The sequence below is a fragment of the Perognathus longimembris genome, chromosome 6, assembly GCF_023159225.1.
Source record: "Perognathus longimembris pacificus isolate PPM17 chromosome 6, ASM2315922v1, whole genome shotgun sequence".
Taxonomy (NCBI): Eukaryota; Metazoa; Chordata; class Mammalia; order Rodentia; family Heteromyidae; genus Perognathus; species Perognathus longimembris.
Genome location: NC_063166.1, coordinates 57,291,346 through 57,308,542, shown reverse-complemented (window position 1 = coordinate 57,308,542; position 17,197 = coordinate 57,291,346). Strand labels below are relative to the sequence as shown.

At 42.2% G+C, this 17,197-nt stretch overlaps 1 protein-coding gene across 1 annotated transcript in view; it reads left to right on the top strand.

Moving 5' to 3' along the window:
* Positions 1 to 916: 916 nt before the first annotated feature.
* Positions 917 to 17,197, top strand: part of Ism1 (isthmin 1) — a 68,243-nt gene continuing 51,962 nt past the window's right edge. Inside the window, exon 1 of the mRNA XM_048348781.1 lies at positions 917 to 1,227. Within this exon, the coding sequence (XP_048204738.1) occupies positions 1,090 to 1,227 (138 nt within the window). The 5' untranslated portion in view covers positions 917 to 1,089. The remainder of the gene's footprint in view (positions 1,228 to 17,197) is intronic.

The window sequence follows — 17,197 nt, the reverse complement described above, 5'->3', positions numbered from 1 at the left end:
CAAGTGCTCCGCAGCAAGTGTCAAGACTCTTTGGGGAGAGTACTTTGTCACTCCCTCCACCTCCGTCCGAGGTGCACAGTGGCAGACAGACACCTGATTTGTCCGATCCCTGTGTTTTCCATCACTACAACTCCAGCATCATTTTCCCAATAAAAAGATTTCTAAACTCGTCTAGGCAACTTCTCCCTGCGCCCCAACTCACCCTCAGCCCCGATCCTCTGTGCGCGCACGAGGGCTCTGCCCTCGTCTGTGCCACAGCTTCCCTGGGCATCACGCACTTGGCACAACCGATCCAGTGGACGGAAGCGACTGCGGGGCACCCCGGGCCACCACCCTCCAAACAGTGAGCATCTCCGCGTCCCGCGAGCCCTCATCTGAAGTCAGCCCACTCCAAGAACTTGGCGTGCGGGGCGGCGTCGCCGGCGGCCCCGGGGAGAGCCGAGTGCAGGAGGTGGCTCGCCGGGTGAGTGGCTCGGAGAGGCGAGGGCGGGGGAGCCAAGCGTGGAGGTAACTCCGGGCGGCCGCTGAAGCCCTCCTCCTCCTCCTCCTTCTCCTCCTCCTCCTCCTCCTTCTCCCCGCGCTTCTCTGGCGGCCGCTCCCGCTCCAGCTGCGGCGCCGCGGTCACATCTGGGGCGCCCATGTGCGCTCGGGGGCTCGGCTGCGCCTGCCCCGCCGCCGCCCCCATCCCCGCAGCCCCCTGCCTGCAGGGTGGCCCCTGGGCCGGCTTGGGTCCCGGGCAGTCCCGGGTCCCCATCTCTGCCGCCACCGCCGCCGTCACCGCCGGGCAGCGCCGGGGTTTGCTCCGCTGCCGGCTTGGTCGTTCCCGGCCCAGCGGTGGCTCCACTGTGGTGCGGCGGCGGCGGCGGCGCCTGCGGCTCCTGTGGCTCCTGCGGCTCCTGCTCCCCCGTCCCGGTGCTCACCGACGCGCCGAGCGCCAATCCTGCGGGCCCGGAGAGCGGGGCCCCGGAGGGGGCCGAGGCGGGAGCAGCGCTGCCCGGCTCCAGGGCTCCGACTCCTCCTCCGCCGGCGCCACCGCCACCACCACCGCCACCCGCCGTGCCGGGTCCTAAAGCCGCGCGTCTCAAGAGGATGGTGCGCCTGGCTGCCGAGCTGCTACTGCTGTTGGGGTTGCTGCTGCTCACGCTACACATCACGGTCCTGCGCGGTTCCGGAGCTGCCGATGGGTCCCACGCGGCCGCGGGCAACGCCAGCCTGTCCCAGCTGCAGGTGAGTGCGCCGCCTCCGGATTGGGGCGTGTGCCGCTGTGGGAAGCCGGGTGGCGGGGTGCTGAGGTAGCGCCAGACCGATGCGAGGAGGCGGGTCTTACGCCCCCATCAGAATCAATGTTTGGCCACAATTTTGCCTGAGCAATTTTGCTCTGGCGAAGTAGAATGCCTGATGGCCAGACTAAAGTATGCTGGGGTGCACCCCTGCGATCTGTCACAGGTACCTCACTGGGTTGGGGTGCTGTCAGTCTTTGATTGCTGCTAGAGGCCGAATAACGTGACTCAAGGTAGGCTGGATGTGGGTGAATGGGATGCGAGGAGGCCTTGTAGCATATTACCCCCAACTATTTTTTGAGAGAATGAATTCTGGGGAAATTGCACCCCTACAAAACCATGCAATTGCTACAGAATAACTAGTCACGCCTCCCTGGGCCAGGTACTCCCCTTTGCCTTCCTGCCTTCCTCTTCCCCACTCAAGGTCCAGGCACCTGACGTGATTGGGGGCTTTTAAGGTTGTAGGAGATATTTCTTCCCTGGGACCCGTTTGCTCCCCTGATTCTGATGATTTCAGCCTCAAGGCAGGAGAAGAGTCGCGACTGGGGGGAGGAGGGGTCGGATGTGTGGTCAGATGCCAGGCAAGGTGAGTCTGGGTGTCTGGAAGTGGCCTAGAGGTGGGGCTTTCCTGTCACTTCCTCAGTTTCTCCTAGAGACTGGAAGGTGTTATGCTGTCAACCCGGAGAACCAGCAGAACGAAGCAGAGATCTCCCGGGACACAAACCAGATTCTCAGGCTCCTAAAGTCCCAAGCCAGCCCCCTCTGAAACTCTGCCCTCTGAGATATCAGGATAAGCCTTCTTCATCGTTGTACTGTGGGGAGATGGAAGATAGAGGTGTCTCTTAGAGATGTGTATGCCACCAGCCTACTGCTGTAGGAATCATTCTTAATGTCAGCAAGATTTCTGGAAGTCATAGTTTTATTTTTCTTTTTTACACATGATGCTGTCTTTCCTCCCGGAATCCTGAAAAGCTATAAAAATGATGTTCTATGGAAAAGTAAATTTGGCAGATTTCTTTATGAGGTGTTTGCTATCATTAGAGTAACCTGGGGTTGGCCTTTTCTGCCCCAGCAGTAAGTTAATGAGAGTAGCAGCTGGAAATAGAGTGAACTCTCCAAAGGGGCTATGGCTGAAGAGCTTCCCCCAAGAGGCAGAAGAATTGGGGGATTTAGAAAGAGTAACACTTTGAGGAGTTATATTGGGTCCCAAGTAGCTGCTAATCCACCAGTTCAGGTCCTCTGCCCATTCAAAGCACTCCATTATCCAAGCAGAATGATGAGTTTAACAGGTTAGTTCACAATTTTACTCCTTTTCCCTCTATAATTTCTTATTGTAAAAGTTTTATATTCTTCCTGATCCAAGTTATTTTTTTGGCTCTCTGATTTTCTAAAGGCATGGCAATTCAAATGGGCAGACAATGTTCTGCCAGATAGGAGTTCTGCAAAAGACATTCTTCAGAGTTCTGTTGGCAGGCCCCAGAAAATGGATGTGTTAGTAGCAGGTGGATTTGAAGACAACCCTATGGATGCTGTATTCTTTCTGTGTACCAGATGCTGCAAAGCCAGTTCTTAAATCCCACTGACATTTGTTGGCTCTGTGATACCTGAGCTGTTAGAATCCTGCTTAGTGACCAAAAAGTTAATCCACACTCACACTTCATTGTTGCCTTTTAACTTCTAAAATTATGACACTGCCTGGGTCAGAAATACACAAGGGCAAGGTAACTCAAATTTTACTGTGTTTGGGTGGTTTAAAAAGTAACACACCCTTACTTCAGGTTTGTTGATTTGGACCTATCAAAGACACCCAATAAAGCAGAACTAAGAAGGACAACAATAATAGCTAGGGGTTGTTACACGCCTTTAATATGCCAAACACTGTCTTTAGCACTTTGCATATATTAACTTCTTTAATCTTCAGAAATTTTTCATGAAGTAGATACTGCCATTTAGGCTATTTCAAGTAGAGAAACTGAGCTTCAGAGCTAGAAACTCCTTAATTTGTTTTTTTGTTTTGTTATTTGTTTTTTTGTTGGTTGTGGGACTTGAACTCAGAGCCTGGGCACTGTTCCTGAACTTTTTCCTTCAAAGCTAGTGCTCTGCCACTTTGAGCCACAGCACTGCTTCAGGTTTTCTGGTGGTTAGTTGGAGATAAAGGTCTCACAGACTTTCCTGCTAGGGCTGGCTTCTTACTGTGATGCTCAAATCTCAGCCTCCTGAGTAGCTAGGATTACAGGCATGAGCCACAAAGTTCATCCTTGCTTTTGTTATTTTATAGTATAAAAATAACAAGAGGGGAAAATCAAGCCTTTCAACAAGTTACATTTTCAAATATACATTCACAGTATTCCTGTGTCTTATATGAATGCAAGTATGTACATATAAATACATATTTTATGAACATCATCTAAAAAGGTCCTAAGGCAGTTTCAGCATTCCAGGGGCACACTTTTGACACTGGAAAAGACTGAGCCTAGTACTGTAGGTGCTACTATGGGATGGCAGTCAGCTACTTTGAGCAGTTATCTCCACTAACTAACAGGCCATAAAAATAATGATGTTAATCTTTATACTATTTTCACTATTATAAAATATTGAATAAGAAACTGTACAGTGGTCTGCCACTGCGTGGGAACATGAACTTTTTTATTTTTAAGGGTAATTCTGTATCCTCTTTGAAATAACTGTTTAGCATTGTTCAAGTACTCAGATTAGTTATTTGTGTCTTTAATTAAATAACACTAACAAAACAATGTAAGAAAAGCAGTGTGTAGAAGACAGAAGATTCCAAAATATAAACTCAGTAGGCAATAGCAATTGTAATCATGATAGTATCTTTGAAGGTAAAATAGAAGTACCTTTTTTTTCCATACCTGTGGTTGGAGCACAGAGCTAACACTCTTGCTTGGCTTTCTTCCTCACAGCTGGTGCTCTATTACTTGAATGGTATTTCTAGCCTGGCTCTTTGCAAGTTCATTCAGGGTAGCGTTTCAAAGACTTTTCTGCCCAGGAAAAGTTTAAATCATGATCCCTCCAGATCTCAGCCTCCTGAGCATCTAGGATTACAGCTATGAGCCACTTGTGCTGGACATAAGTCAGTGCCTTTCTAAAAACCTCAGTCAGATTTAGAACTGTGATTTTTAGTAATCAACCAGTCCTCAGTGAGTCAGGGAGATTATGAGGTTCTTTTTATAAAACAGTAACTCGATTATTTCAACCAGGACACTAAAACAAATGAAACTCTGAAATATAATGACGTTCTGAGTCCTCATTGCCATCTTGATGAGCACTCTCTTTTATCTGTCTGTTGCTGTCAGTGAAACAGGTTAGCTTCTTTTATTCACATTCACTATTCATCAAAGCCACATCACAACGGAAGCAAAAGCAGTGTGTATCTGTACAGAAGAGGCTCTTCAGCATGACCTCAAAATGGTATTTATTATGATAATCCTAATTGTCTTCAGGTGGTAGATGTCAGGACTTCCAATGAATGCCTGAGACTGTCAATAGCACCAAACACTATATATGCTATGCTTTTTGCCCTCTAGCTCCATACCTATGATAAACATTGATTTACATATTAGGCACAGTAAGAGTTAAAAGTAATGACTTGTAATAAGCTAGAAAAAATGTACTGTATTAAAATTTCAATCTTCAAAGCATGGTGAGATTTAAAACGTTGACTCTATTGATGTTTGAACTTTCATATTTAATATTTTCAATCCACAGTTAGCCACAGATAGGGGAGGACTATTGTAGCCATTTTACGGAACAGCGAAGACTTGGGCCCAAACAGGCTGACTTGAGAGTTCAAGTTCTTATTCCCATCTATTAATGAGATCTCTTCATTGATTTACATCAACTTATGTTTTTGTTCCCAGACTTGCCTGCCCACTTTCCACTTAGGCAGTTTGCTCCTCTCACTAGAATTTCTTATAAATGATGGATAATTTTCCTATGCAGCTACTGCATACCAACCCATTCCACAGTTTAATGGCTTAATATAACCACCATTGTATCTGCTCAAGAATTTATATGTTAGTTGCCGGGCTAGATTTACCTCCCCTGGTGCGGGGATGCTAAGCTTACTCCCTTATCAGTGCTCCCCTTTTCACCCTCTCCCCTGGGCACCCGACCAGCGGGCGGCCAAGGTGGAGCAAAGGGACATGGGCTAGCCTAAGGTGCACGTGGCCGAAGGAGATCCCCTTTTCCTCCCTCCTTACCCATCAAGGAAGCCAGGTGCAGACGGATATCCGAGAGGCTTCGGAGACTGATCCAATTTAATTGGGAGTGGCTCACAGTAATATAGTAGTGATGATGGGGATTGACCATGAGCTGGCGATAGGCTGGTGAGCTTGTCCTTCCAAGAGCAGCTCCCAAGGACCTCCCTCATGGGCTAACATCACTTCCCATAGTACTGCCCTCTGGGCAAAGCCCGCAAAAAGGGGAGCACACGTGCTCGCTGTCGCAAGGTGGGGGATGGTCTCAAAGCTATCCCTTCTGGTTCCGGACCCTGAAGGAGATAGGTGTGGCTCACTTCCACACTGCCCCAGGGCTGGGGGAAGGGCGACGTCTCGGGAGCGTTCTCCTCACCCTTCCCCCCTTAAGGCCAAGATGAATCACCAACAGTCAGTAATTGTTCCAGACTCTGCTGGATGGTTCTTCTGTTTATCTGCCCCCAAATTAATCATGCAGCTGTAGCTGGCTATCTATAGGTTTGATGTGAGTGAGGTGTACTATGATAATTTCACTCCTAAGTCTGTTGCTTAGGCTTCTCTCCACATAGCCTCTCTTTCTCAAAGAGAATAGCCCACACAGTTTTATTCATCGAGGTCTTAGTAGCAAGGAAATAAAAGCAGAAGTTGCAAGGGCTCTTCAACAACCCTTTGCATGATCATTGTAGTTATGTACTATTTCCCAAGTGGATCATGGGGTGAACTCTGATTCTCTGGCACAGGAATTAGCTCCTGCCTCTTGATGGGAGGAACAGCATAGTCACATTGAAAAGAGACATGCAAACAGGAAGGAATTGTGAGCGTCTGTGTGAAATACCTACCATTTATGTAAAAAAATCTCATATACTTTGCATTTTTGTCCAATCTTGAACTTGTCTTTTAACCTTGTTTATGCTGCTGTACCACACAGCACTTTCTATTTTAATATAATCAACTAAAAATCCCTTCCTATATAACTCTGACTAAAGATTATAAAATATTTAAATATATCATATTCTAGGTGGGAGAATGATGGAAGGAGTGACAATGATCAAGATGCATTGTATTCATAAAATGTCATGTTGAATTAAAATTTTGTTGTATAGTTCCTTGTAGATAACATATGTAATATATCTATATATATCCTATTCTATATATGCTATATGGAACATACATCCTATATTATTGTATATTATATATACATTATTTTTACAGTATCTACCTATCTATATCTCTATATATTTCCTCTTAGAAAATACACATATACATTGCATATAATATACTATACATCCTATTCTGATAGTTTTATATTTTCAGAATTTTTTATTTTATATATTTTATTATAGTATATATTTTATTTTGTATTTTCTATTTTATTTTATAGTATATTTTTATTATATTGTATTTTATATTATATAATGTCATTATATATCCTATATGTATTATGTCATATAACATATATCCTATTATGATAGTTTTCTATTTTCAGAACTACAACCTATATTCAAGTTATTTTAGGGTTTCATATAAAGATGAAAATGCTTTTGTCCAAGTGAATAGCCACTTCCCCGATTATGTTTGCCAACTATTCCTTTGTATTTTGACACATATGAAATCCTACTTTTATCATACTTTGATGTTTTCACATATACATGAGTCTCCCTGACTTTCATGTGTCCATTTATGTACACACACTACTTTATTTCATGTCATGTAGCCTGATAGTGAGTTTTAGTAAGAGAAATATCATTTTAAAAAATTCTTACAGATTCTTATCAAATGTGTTCTTTTAAATGCAACATATACATATACATATGTGTGTGTGACTTAATTTACCATCTTCTGTGGCATATCTGTTAGAAGGCAAGATCACCTCATCTAGTAAACCAAGTTACAGGCTATTTCTCAGTGTTCATCTTAGGAATAAGCACTAGTCACTGGCTTGATAATGTATCTTTATTCTCTTTCCATTTCTTGCCTTCTTTCTCCTTCCTCCTCCCATTCCAAGAATTCCTGGACTCTTCTCTGGGACATGTCTCAGTTCTGTTCATGGTGAACCAAGACTAAAGGACACATGACTCCAAATGTGAGTGGTGGTAGAGACAAACTCTCTAGGTAGCAGTAGTGTAGGATTCTTGGGGAAGGTATAACACAGAGCTTCCAGAAGACACCTGCTGCTCCTTGTTGTCATCAACAACAACCAAGTCTTATGGCTTCAGAAAGTGGTATGCTATGGGCAGCAACAAAATCTGTTACCCTTAACTTTCCATGGCTATTGGGAAGAAGGCTTTTCCAAAATTTCAGGGATGGGAAAGTTTGAATTTAGAGATGATTTGTCTTTTCTCTCCTGAGAAACTAATCTTATGGTCAGTTCCTATTTTAAATGGGGTGATAAGTGAACAACAAAAAAAAAGAGTGTGGGGGGGTACTCTCAGAGTTTGTGTGAGGTTGTTACTTAATGCCTGAGAAAGACAGAGGCCAAGGTGCTTTGATAAATAGCTTAGCATCAACTCTGCAGGCACAGCCCAGCATGTGTCCATGAAAAGTTATTTCTGTAAGCTGAGTAGATGTAAAAACAGTAGGCTAACTACCCCTTCTTCCTGTTGGCCTTGACCCTTGCCCATTTTAGTACACAACGTCATCAGGCATAGAGAGCTCTATGTGACAGCTACACCTCCAAAAGATCAGAATTACCATTTGTCATAGAACACATAGTGATGCCGAGTGTACGGAATGAAAAGAGTTATATCTTCAAGTTTGGCTTTCTGAGCTGTCAGACCTGAAATCTGCATCCCAATCTCCCAGTTATTCAACAGCAGTGACCTGGAAATGCAATAGGCCCAGAGCATTTCTTGGCCAAAGTTTCCACATATCTATTTTCAAAAATAACAAGTGATGGCTAAAATCTAGATGAAGGATGCAGGGGAGGTGGAAATGATGCCATAGCCCCCACCCCCACCCCCAGGTGTTAATTTACATTATCCAGATAGAATATCTATGCCAAAGACAACAACAACAAACACACACACGCACACACTCACACCATGCTTTGACTCACAGGCACCACTCAGAGATGATATTGAAAAGAGGAAGAGGAAAATGACTACTGTTGGCAATTTTTTTAAAAAACAGATATTTGATGTACAATAGATAAGCAATGAACTTTGTCCATATTTAAATTGAGCAAGATAGAGACACTTGTGAAACTGACACAGGAATGAATCTACCATACCTAAAAGCTTTCTTGGATCTTTATGTGCTCTCCAGCAATCTCAAGAAAACCACTGATCTCCTGTCACTATTTATTAGGTTTTCACTTTCTAGTGGAATGGTGGAATGCAGAGCAAAGCATGGTAAGGCCTCCTTGCTCACCATAGTCATTCTAACATTATACTTTTTGTGTTTGCCAGTATGAGGGCTTGAACTCAAGCCTGGCCTCTGTTCCTTAGCTTTTTTGTTCAAGAGTAGCATAATACCACTTGAGCCACATCTCCATTTCTGGCTTTATAGTAGTTAGCTGGAGATAGGAGTCTCATGAACTTTCCTGCCCCCGCTGACTTCAACTCTCAGAGCTCAGCCTCTTGAGTAGTTTGGACTTACAGGCATGGGCCACTAGGACCTGGCTTCCTTATTTTTTTTTTTGTCTGTTTGGTGTAGTGGGGAATGAACTCAGAGCCTTAGGCATGCTAGGCAGCAGCTCTATCACTTGAACCACACACCTTCAGCCTTTTATCATTATTATCATTATCCGTTTCACTATCATCATTAGTATTATCTTTAAGAAGTAGTACAGAGAGGTTTCAATTCAACATGTCAGTTTATGAACATAATATATTTCAATCAGTGTCACTCCTTTTATTATTTTGTTTTCAAAATGGGGCCTCAAAACTTTGCTTGAGTTAGCTTCAAAGTGAGGAAGCTCCAGCCTCAGCTTTCTGAGTAGCTGGGCTTACAGATGGGTACCAACCAGGCCTGCTGTATTCTTCTGTGCAGAGAAAATCTGTTGCTTAAAAAAAACACAAAAACAGCCAATTAGTATTCTGTTATATTGCTTAGTCTTCAGTATGTTAATTGATTGGTGCAATATAAAACATTTAAGTGGTTTCCTATTTGGGAACTATTAAAATGAAGATGCTATGAACACTTTGGCTTAAGTCTTTGTGTGAACATATGCTTTCATTTCCATTGGGTGAATATTTAGCAGCAGAAGAGTCATATGGTAGTTGCATGTTCCACTTATTATGGTGACATTTTTAATGCACTTACTTAAAATACTTAAGGTCCACAACAACCCAGAGGTATCCTTGGAAAATTCTAGAATTTGTTGGTTGAACTTCAGGATGGTATTTTGCTATAAGTAAAGTATTACTATATGTCTTTCAGTATATTATAAAAAACTGAAGGGAAGAGAGTAATGCTAACTTCTTGGAAAGATTTCTTGCTTTTGGAAAGGCCTAATAACAGAAAATGCCTTAGGGATGATCATGACAGTGATAGTGGTGGGGGTGAGTAGAGAATGAAAATTGGGTGTTGAATAAGCAAATGGGTTAGAAAAAGAAAAACGCAATTGCTTCCTCTGTGCTGCTACCACTGTCTAATGTCCTTTCACAACCATGTCTCCATTCCCTGCCAGCAAAACAGGAAAACCAGAGGTAGATTTTCCACCTCCCACCAGGGGACCTCAATTACATTGTGACTTAGAAGTCTGGTTTAAGCCTCAAATGAATTAAAAGTCAGGTTTACTGCTAAGAACCTTGGAATTCCTGGACATAGAAAGAGCAAGCAATTAAAGTGTGGTAATCACATTAGGTGTTCCTAATTCTCAGTCCAGGAAAAGAATGGAGGGAACTATAGCACAAGCTGGCCTTTTAGCCAGCCTTGACACTGGAAGAATGCCCATCCTTAGTGACACACAGGATTTTCATGATAAGTGCAAGCATTGATCCTCCCTCACAGCCTGTCTGCTGCCCAAACCTGCACTAGGTACAGTTTGGGAGCCAGAAAAGAGGCCTGGGATGAGTTTTCAGCCTTTGTACCCAGAATGCAACTGTGATAAGTAACATTCACATCTCTTGGGTACTGATTAGAAAATAAATCTTGAGCCCCAAATCCTGGTGTACCCAAAGCTACTGAACCAGAATCTTCATTTTATCAGAGTTACTGGGTAACTAATAGGCAGGTCACAGTTTGACAAGCACTAATACAGATATGTGTTTTTCTTGGGTGTCCCAGAAAATGCTTAATTTGTGTCTGACATTATTCAGCTACTGCAAAATAAAGTTACGAGGCCAACTACATCTGAAACTCGGTGGCCTGCTCTAGTCAGCATGTGCTCACACCTCATGGGTCAGTGGATCACCTGGAGTTCAATAGATCTGGGTAAAATATAGGCCCAGACCATAGACTGAGACTGGACTTGATCTACACAGTTTCCATTCCTATGATATTTTTTAAATGTAGAAAAAGGTCAATGCAGGCTCAGATCTTGGCACACTTTTAACCCTTTTGCTTAGATCTCACTTGGATTTTATCCTTAACATTTTGCCAGCCAAAACAAGTCATGAAATCCAATAGACCAAAGAGTGACCATGGGCTTGGAAGTGCTTCTGATTTCTGTTCAGCTTTTTACTTAAATATGTTCCCCAGGCAAACATCTGTGTTTCTGGGTCCCACTTGGTAACAATGGGATAATAGTAGTTACACCACTGGAAAGTAATAAGACTTTCTGTGGCAAACAATAATATTATAACTTACAGTTAATTTCACTGCTCTATATTTTGTTTTCCTTATCTGGGAATTGCAATCCAAGGAGAAAATGTTATTACTTTTTGAATTCCATGTTGAAAATCAACAGCAGTGTAGGTGATGGGGATGATGGGGGTGGTGGTGGTGATGGTAGTGATAATGGTGATGGTGTGCTGGTGAGGATAGAAAATCTAACACAACTCTTACACTGTGACAAGCACTACTGTCTGGACTTCATGTGTTACACTTCTCATAATTTCCCAGTGAGGATTATTCCTATTTTATAGTTGAAGAAACAGAGACAGAACAATGTCAGGAAATCAAGATTTAGCCTTTCATTCTTCTGACCACTTCATGTGGAGGGAAACATGGTGGAACTGATGTGGTTCAGTCCAGCTTCCACTAAGAAGGCATTCATTTTGCCTCGTGTCAGGCAGGTGCTTCCACAAAGGCACTTCTTGGCTTCTTTTCTCCTGTAGGAGAAAGAAAGAAGATCACAGGGAGCTGTAATGACATGTGGGAAGTGGCTGGATTCCTAGATGTAAGATCCCCTTTCTCTCCCAGTCCACCATGTCCAATGAAGCAGATTCCCTTGCAATGCTACTTCCAATGGGATCAGTCCCCTACTAGACCTGGGTCATGAAATTTTAACCTGGCTCTGAGCTGGACAAGAGAAAAGGTGAGGCCCAAAGGACCCCACTGGTGAGAAATTAGAACTGGAATAGGTTTTCATATGATGTTGTAAGCATAAAGTTTTACCCCACTGAATATTGTGAGTCTAGACATACACATCCACCTCTTTCTATCATCTAGTGAATAGGGGCCCTGTTACCACTTAAAAATGGTGCACTACATGGTGGAAGTTAAACTGTGCCCACAGATATGTTATTCATCACTGATGGGTTTGAACAATTTAAGCCAGCAACCACTTTTCCTACCTTCCTTTCCCAGACACAAACAACCACAGGACAAACCTGGTGACAGAAGTTCCACAAGCTCTTTGAGTTGAATATTTTACTTATTGTCACTGGCCAGAAAAATTTCTTCCTTGGTGTGTCACTAAGTTCATCTCATAATCTTTGGGGGGACAAGTAACCAGGATTTTTAATGTTTTCCCTATTGAAGAGGAATTCCATGTTTCTGGTTTTCATTATGGTATTACCTTTCTAATACATAAGCAGCCTGGGGGCCATTCTGATTTCAGATCCTCTTTGCTTACATATTTCATGTCCTGACTTCCTTGTATCCCCAAAGAAGTTTATCCTTTGCTTTGCTTTATTCTGAATAGACAGCAAAACCTATTGGATTCCAGGATACTTTAGGCGTGCTCTAAATAATTAAACCACTTGTTTAGTAGTAGTAGTAACAAAATTAAGCACTGACTGGATAGATACCTTAAATAGAAAGGAAGATGACTTTTTTTTTAACATACTGAGAGTAAAACCCAGGTTTTTGCACATACTAGGCAAGCATGCTACCATTAAGCTATATCCTCAGCCAACCTCCCTCACCCCTCCAGAAAAAAACCTAAAAAATCATGTCCACTAAAAATGTGAGACTACTACATTAAACCACTACATTAACTCCCCCACCCCCCCCCACACCAGAATGGAAAAATGAAATAGGCAAGCAAAAACCCTGGAGATATTAAGTGTTAGTAAGAATCCTGAGCAATACAATGGATCAACATGAACACTTTGGGAAACTGTTTTTCCATAGTAACTATTCAAATGAAATCTTTACATACATACTACTCACTCAGCAATTTCATCCTGTTTGTATACTTATATATTTATATTCATATATGCATTAAAGGACTTAGACAGAGAGTGGTCACAGCAGCATTATGGAAAATATCCCAATCAAAACCTATCCCAATGCCCAATAAGAGTAGGATGGCTAAAAATATAAAAAGAACACATGCTAGAAGTAAAAAATAATAGCTATGCATAAGAGTTATAGTTTCACAAATGTAATGTTGAGTGAAAGAGCCAGTCTCAAAACCAGGACAGACAAATCTATGTGATTGGAAGAAAGGATATTTGTTACCCTTGTCAAGAGAGTGACTAAAATGGGACAAAGGAAGGTGTCTTGGGGTGTTGCTTGTGTTGTATCTCTTGATCTGAGGATTGGTTGTGGCAGTGTCCTCAATCAGGGAAATCTCACTGAGATGTATGTTCACATTTTTGTATAAATTAAAAATACAGTAAAGAACACAGGGGAAATAATGTAGAGGAGATTGCTATGCTAGAAAAGGTGACCCACAGCTAGTAGTCCACTCTCTGTGCAAACTGGTCTCCAAATTTTAATGAGTACAGACTAGACTTGGTGTTATGGTGGTGCGCCAGTGCTATTGTTAGGACATCAAAGACCAACTGCTGGCTGCGATACAGTCCATATGAAAAGAGTGACCAGCAAATTTACTGCTTGACTTCATTCCCTTTAAATGGAACTGGCCCCACGATCCTTTTTCAAAGCTCAATTGTAGACATATATCTTCTTTACAGGACATCACATACAATAAAGAGAAGCAATAACTTAAGATTACAAAAAGAGAGAGAGAATATATTTGAGAGTGCTGTGAGAAGAAGATTCTAGTTAATAAATATAATTGACAGTGTATCTCCCCAAGCCCCCTGATGCCAATCCATTGGCCTGGGAGACTTCTTCAAGATATGGTGGTTGTTGGGGGACAACTGAGTTATATATTTATGCCCCAATCCTTTTCTTAGACTCTGGGTCTTGGGAAAGCTATCTGCCTCAAACTAGAGAACCACCTTACTGAAATCAGACAAGATGGCCAAGTTTATATCCCATAACCATTAACCAATTTGAAACTGCCCTTCAGGAGAGTAAGCATTTGTTAAGAGTTGAGATCTACCTAAATTCCTTTATCATCTATATGCTCAGACCTACACAAATAGTACTCCATATAATCCTAGGGTAGAAATTTCTTAGAGTTATCATTTCCAGATCATAGAACTGGATTAGAATAGAGTTGTTTTATGTCTACCAGAAAAGGAAGAGTGTTATTAATTTTCCATGAGGGAAAGAAGTAAAATTACTTGTAACATAAAGGATGTACTTGGCTTAACATGACATAGGAACCAGATGGTAAAAGAAAGACTCAAAATTATTACATTCAAAATTACCAGTCTGCTCAAAACCAAACAATCCGGAATGTTCTTTTGGACATATAATCACTTATTACAACATTTAATAAGCTCATAGGGATCAAAACATTTGAATGATCAAGTCATCTACTTCTGTTTAATCCATTACCCTTGTAATGGTCCAGCACTCCACATTTTATTGGAGAAAAGGCTAACTACTGAAAAGATTCTTGCCTTTCTGCTTCCCTCCTTGCTCCCTTCAGAAAGATACACAAGCTGTGTGGAAAGAATGAGCAGCAGCTCCCTGCTGAGACTTTGATGGAGGCAATACACCTATGAAATAAATTTGGACAGTAAGTGTCAACTGGAAAAAAAATCTTAAAATGTTTGGAGGGCTGTGGGATTGCCTGGAGAAAGACAACATATTGAACAGCAGGTGGAAATAATGAGCCAGGCTCTGGGTAAGGTACCTGCAGGAGTCAGCTTTTTGGTTCCAAATTCTTCCCTCAGCCTAACTACTCAGAAGCTCACTAGGCTGTGGTTACAATGCCCCACAGTGTTTTGGATTTTTGTTATTTTTCACTGCTTATTCTCCAAGGCCAGAACTAGGATGACCCCCAAATGAACATCAATTTCCTGGTCTGAAATTTGCTCATAAATGGAGTGATGGGAAGAAAATAAGGGAAGTGGGCTGGACCAGACCCTGCTAACTCAATAATAGAGTAAGATGGTCCTAAATAATGAAAGGATTGAGGGCAGTGGAGCCAAGAAGAGTAGAATTCTCACCTTACAAATGTGAATGGAGAAGAAAAGAAAGATGGAGGCAGGTCACCACTTTAAAGACCAGCCCTCTAATTATAAGGCTGCATATTTTTCTTAGTGTCTGTAAATGGTTGCTCCAGGATTGCTCAAACCATTAGCTGAATTTACTTTACTTTGAGAGCTCCTGTATATGTCTGTGGTCCCTTCAGGTTGGTGCTATTCATGCCACTTAAGATGTGATGTAATGAGAAATAAAGGGGAAACCTGCCAGGAAGATGGAGCCCGCTGGGATGGGAAGGGAGGAGCTACAAGCTACACAGACTCTCTTTAAAAGGAAAATTAAGTACCCACAAAACCCCAAATCTTCAGTCTGGAGTGACATCAAGAGGCCATCTGTAGGCTCCATGTGAAGAGCTGAGGAAATAATTTATTTGTTGTTTTTTTTCATCTTAAGGTGAAGCTCATGAGACAATTATGATGGCCATGGCCCTGACGGCTCTAAGGCTTGGTCCTGACAATCTAAGTAACATGCCTTTTATAGCACCAGGATTTATGGGAACACTACAGATGATCTTCTGCATGTGGCCACAGGCTTTTTCATGTTCCGTCTCACTGGGTTGAGCCAGGGCTTCAAAATTCCGGCTGCTACCACCACCACCACAATAGTGAAGCACTCTACTTCAAAAGCAGGTTGCAGACACAGATTCTTGAATTTTGTTGTTGATAAAATATCTGCAAACATCACTTTGATAAATAAATAAGAAAAACAATCTGCAAGTTGGCTAGTTTGCTGGTGGTTCACATTTATTTATCCTAGCTACTCAAGAGACTGAGATCCAGAAAATTATGGTTCAAATCCAGCCAAGGCAAAAAGAAAAATCTGCAAGACTTCCTCTCCAAAATAAACAGCAAAAATCCAGGCTGAGGCTAGGAATATGGCCTAGTGGCAAGAGTACTTGCCTCATATACATGAAGCCCTGGGTTCGATTCCTCAGCACCACATATATAGAAAAGGCCAGAAGTGGCACTGTGGCTCAAGTAGGTAAAGTGCTAGCCTTGAGCAAAAAGAAGCCAGGGACAGTGCTCAGGTCCTGAGTCCAAGCCACAGGACTGGCAAAATTAATTAATTAATTAATTTTTAAAATCCAGGCTGGCACCAACACAACAATGTTCATCGCAGCACAATTTATCATAGCTAAAATATGGAACCAACCCAGATGCCCCTCAGTAGATGAATGGATCAGGAAAATGTGGTACATATACACAATGGAATTTTATGCCTCTATCAGAAAGAATGACATTGCCCCATTCATAAGGAAATGGAAGGACTTGGAAAAAATTATACTAAGTGAAGTGAGCCAGACCCAAAGAAACATGGACTCTATGGTCTCCCTCATAGGGAACAATTAGCACAGGTTTAGGCTAGTCACAGCAGAGGATCACAAGAGCCCAATAGCTATACCCTTATGAACACATAAGATGATGCTAAGTGAAATGAACTCCGTGTTATGGAAACGACTGTTATATCACTATTGTAATTACTTTTAACATGGTGATGTGAAACTGTAGGTTCTATTATTGATGATCCTCTTGTATACCCTTCCTTGGTTGTACCTGCACTATCACTGTATCTTATCTGAGTACATTGGAAACCATGTATACTGGTATTAGAACTAGGAAACTGAAAGGAAATACCAAAATCGAGAGAAACAGGGTAAAAATACAAATGACTACAAAAGCAATACTTGCAAAACTGTTTGGTGTAAATCAACTAAACAACTCATGGGGGGAAAGGGAAAGGGGGAGGCGGGAGAGGGAATGAGGGAGGAGGTAACAAACAGTACAAGAAATGTATCCAATGCCTAACGTATGAAACTGTAACCTCTCTGTACATCAGTTTGACAATAAAAATTTTTTTTTAAAAATCCAGGCTAGGCATGCCTCAAAGGGTAGAGCACCAACCCCAAGCAAGCCAAATAAGCACAAGGCCCTAAGTTCAAACACTGGTATCTCCAGAAAAAAAGAAAAAGAAAACTTGAAGTTATTTCATTGATGAAAACTTAAAACCTGGAGAAACAAAAGG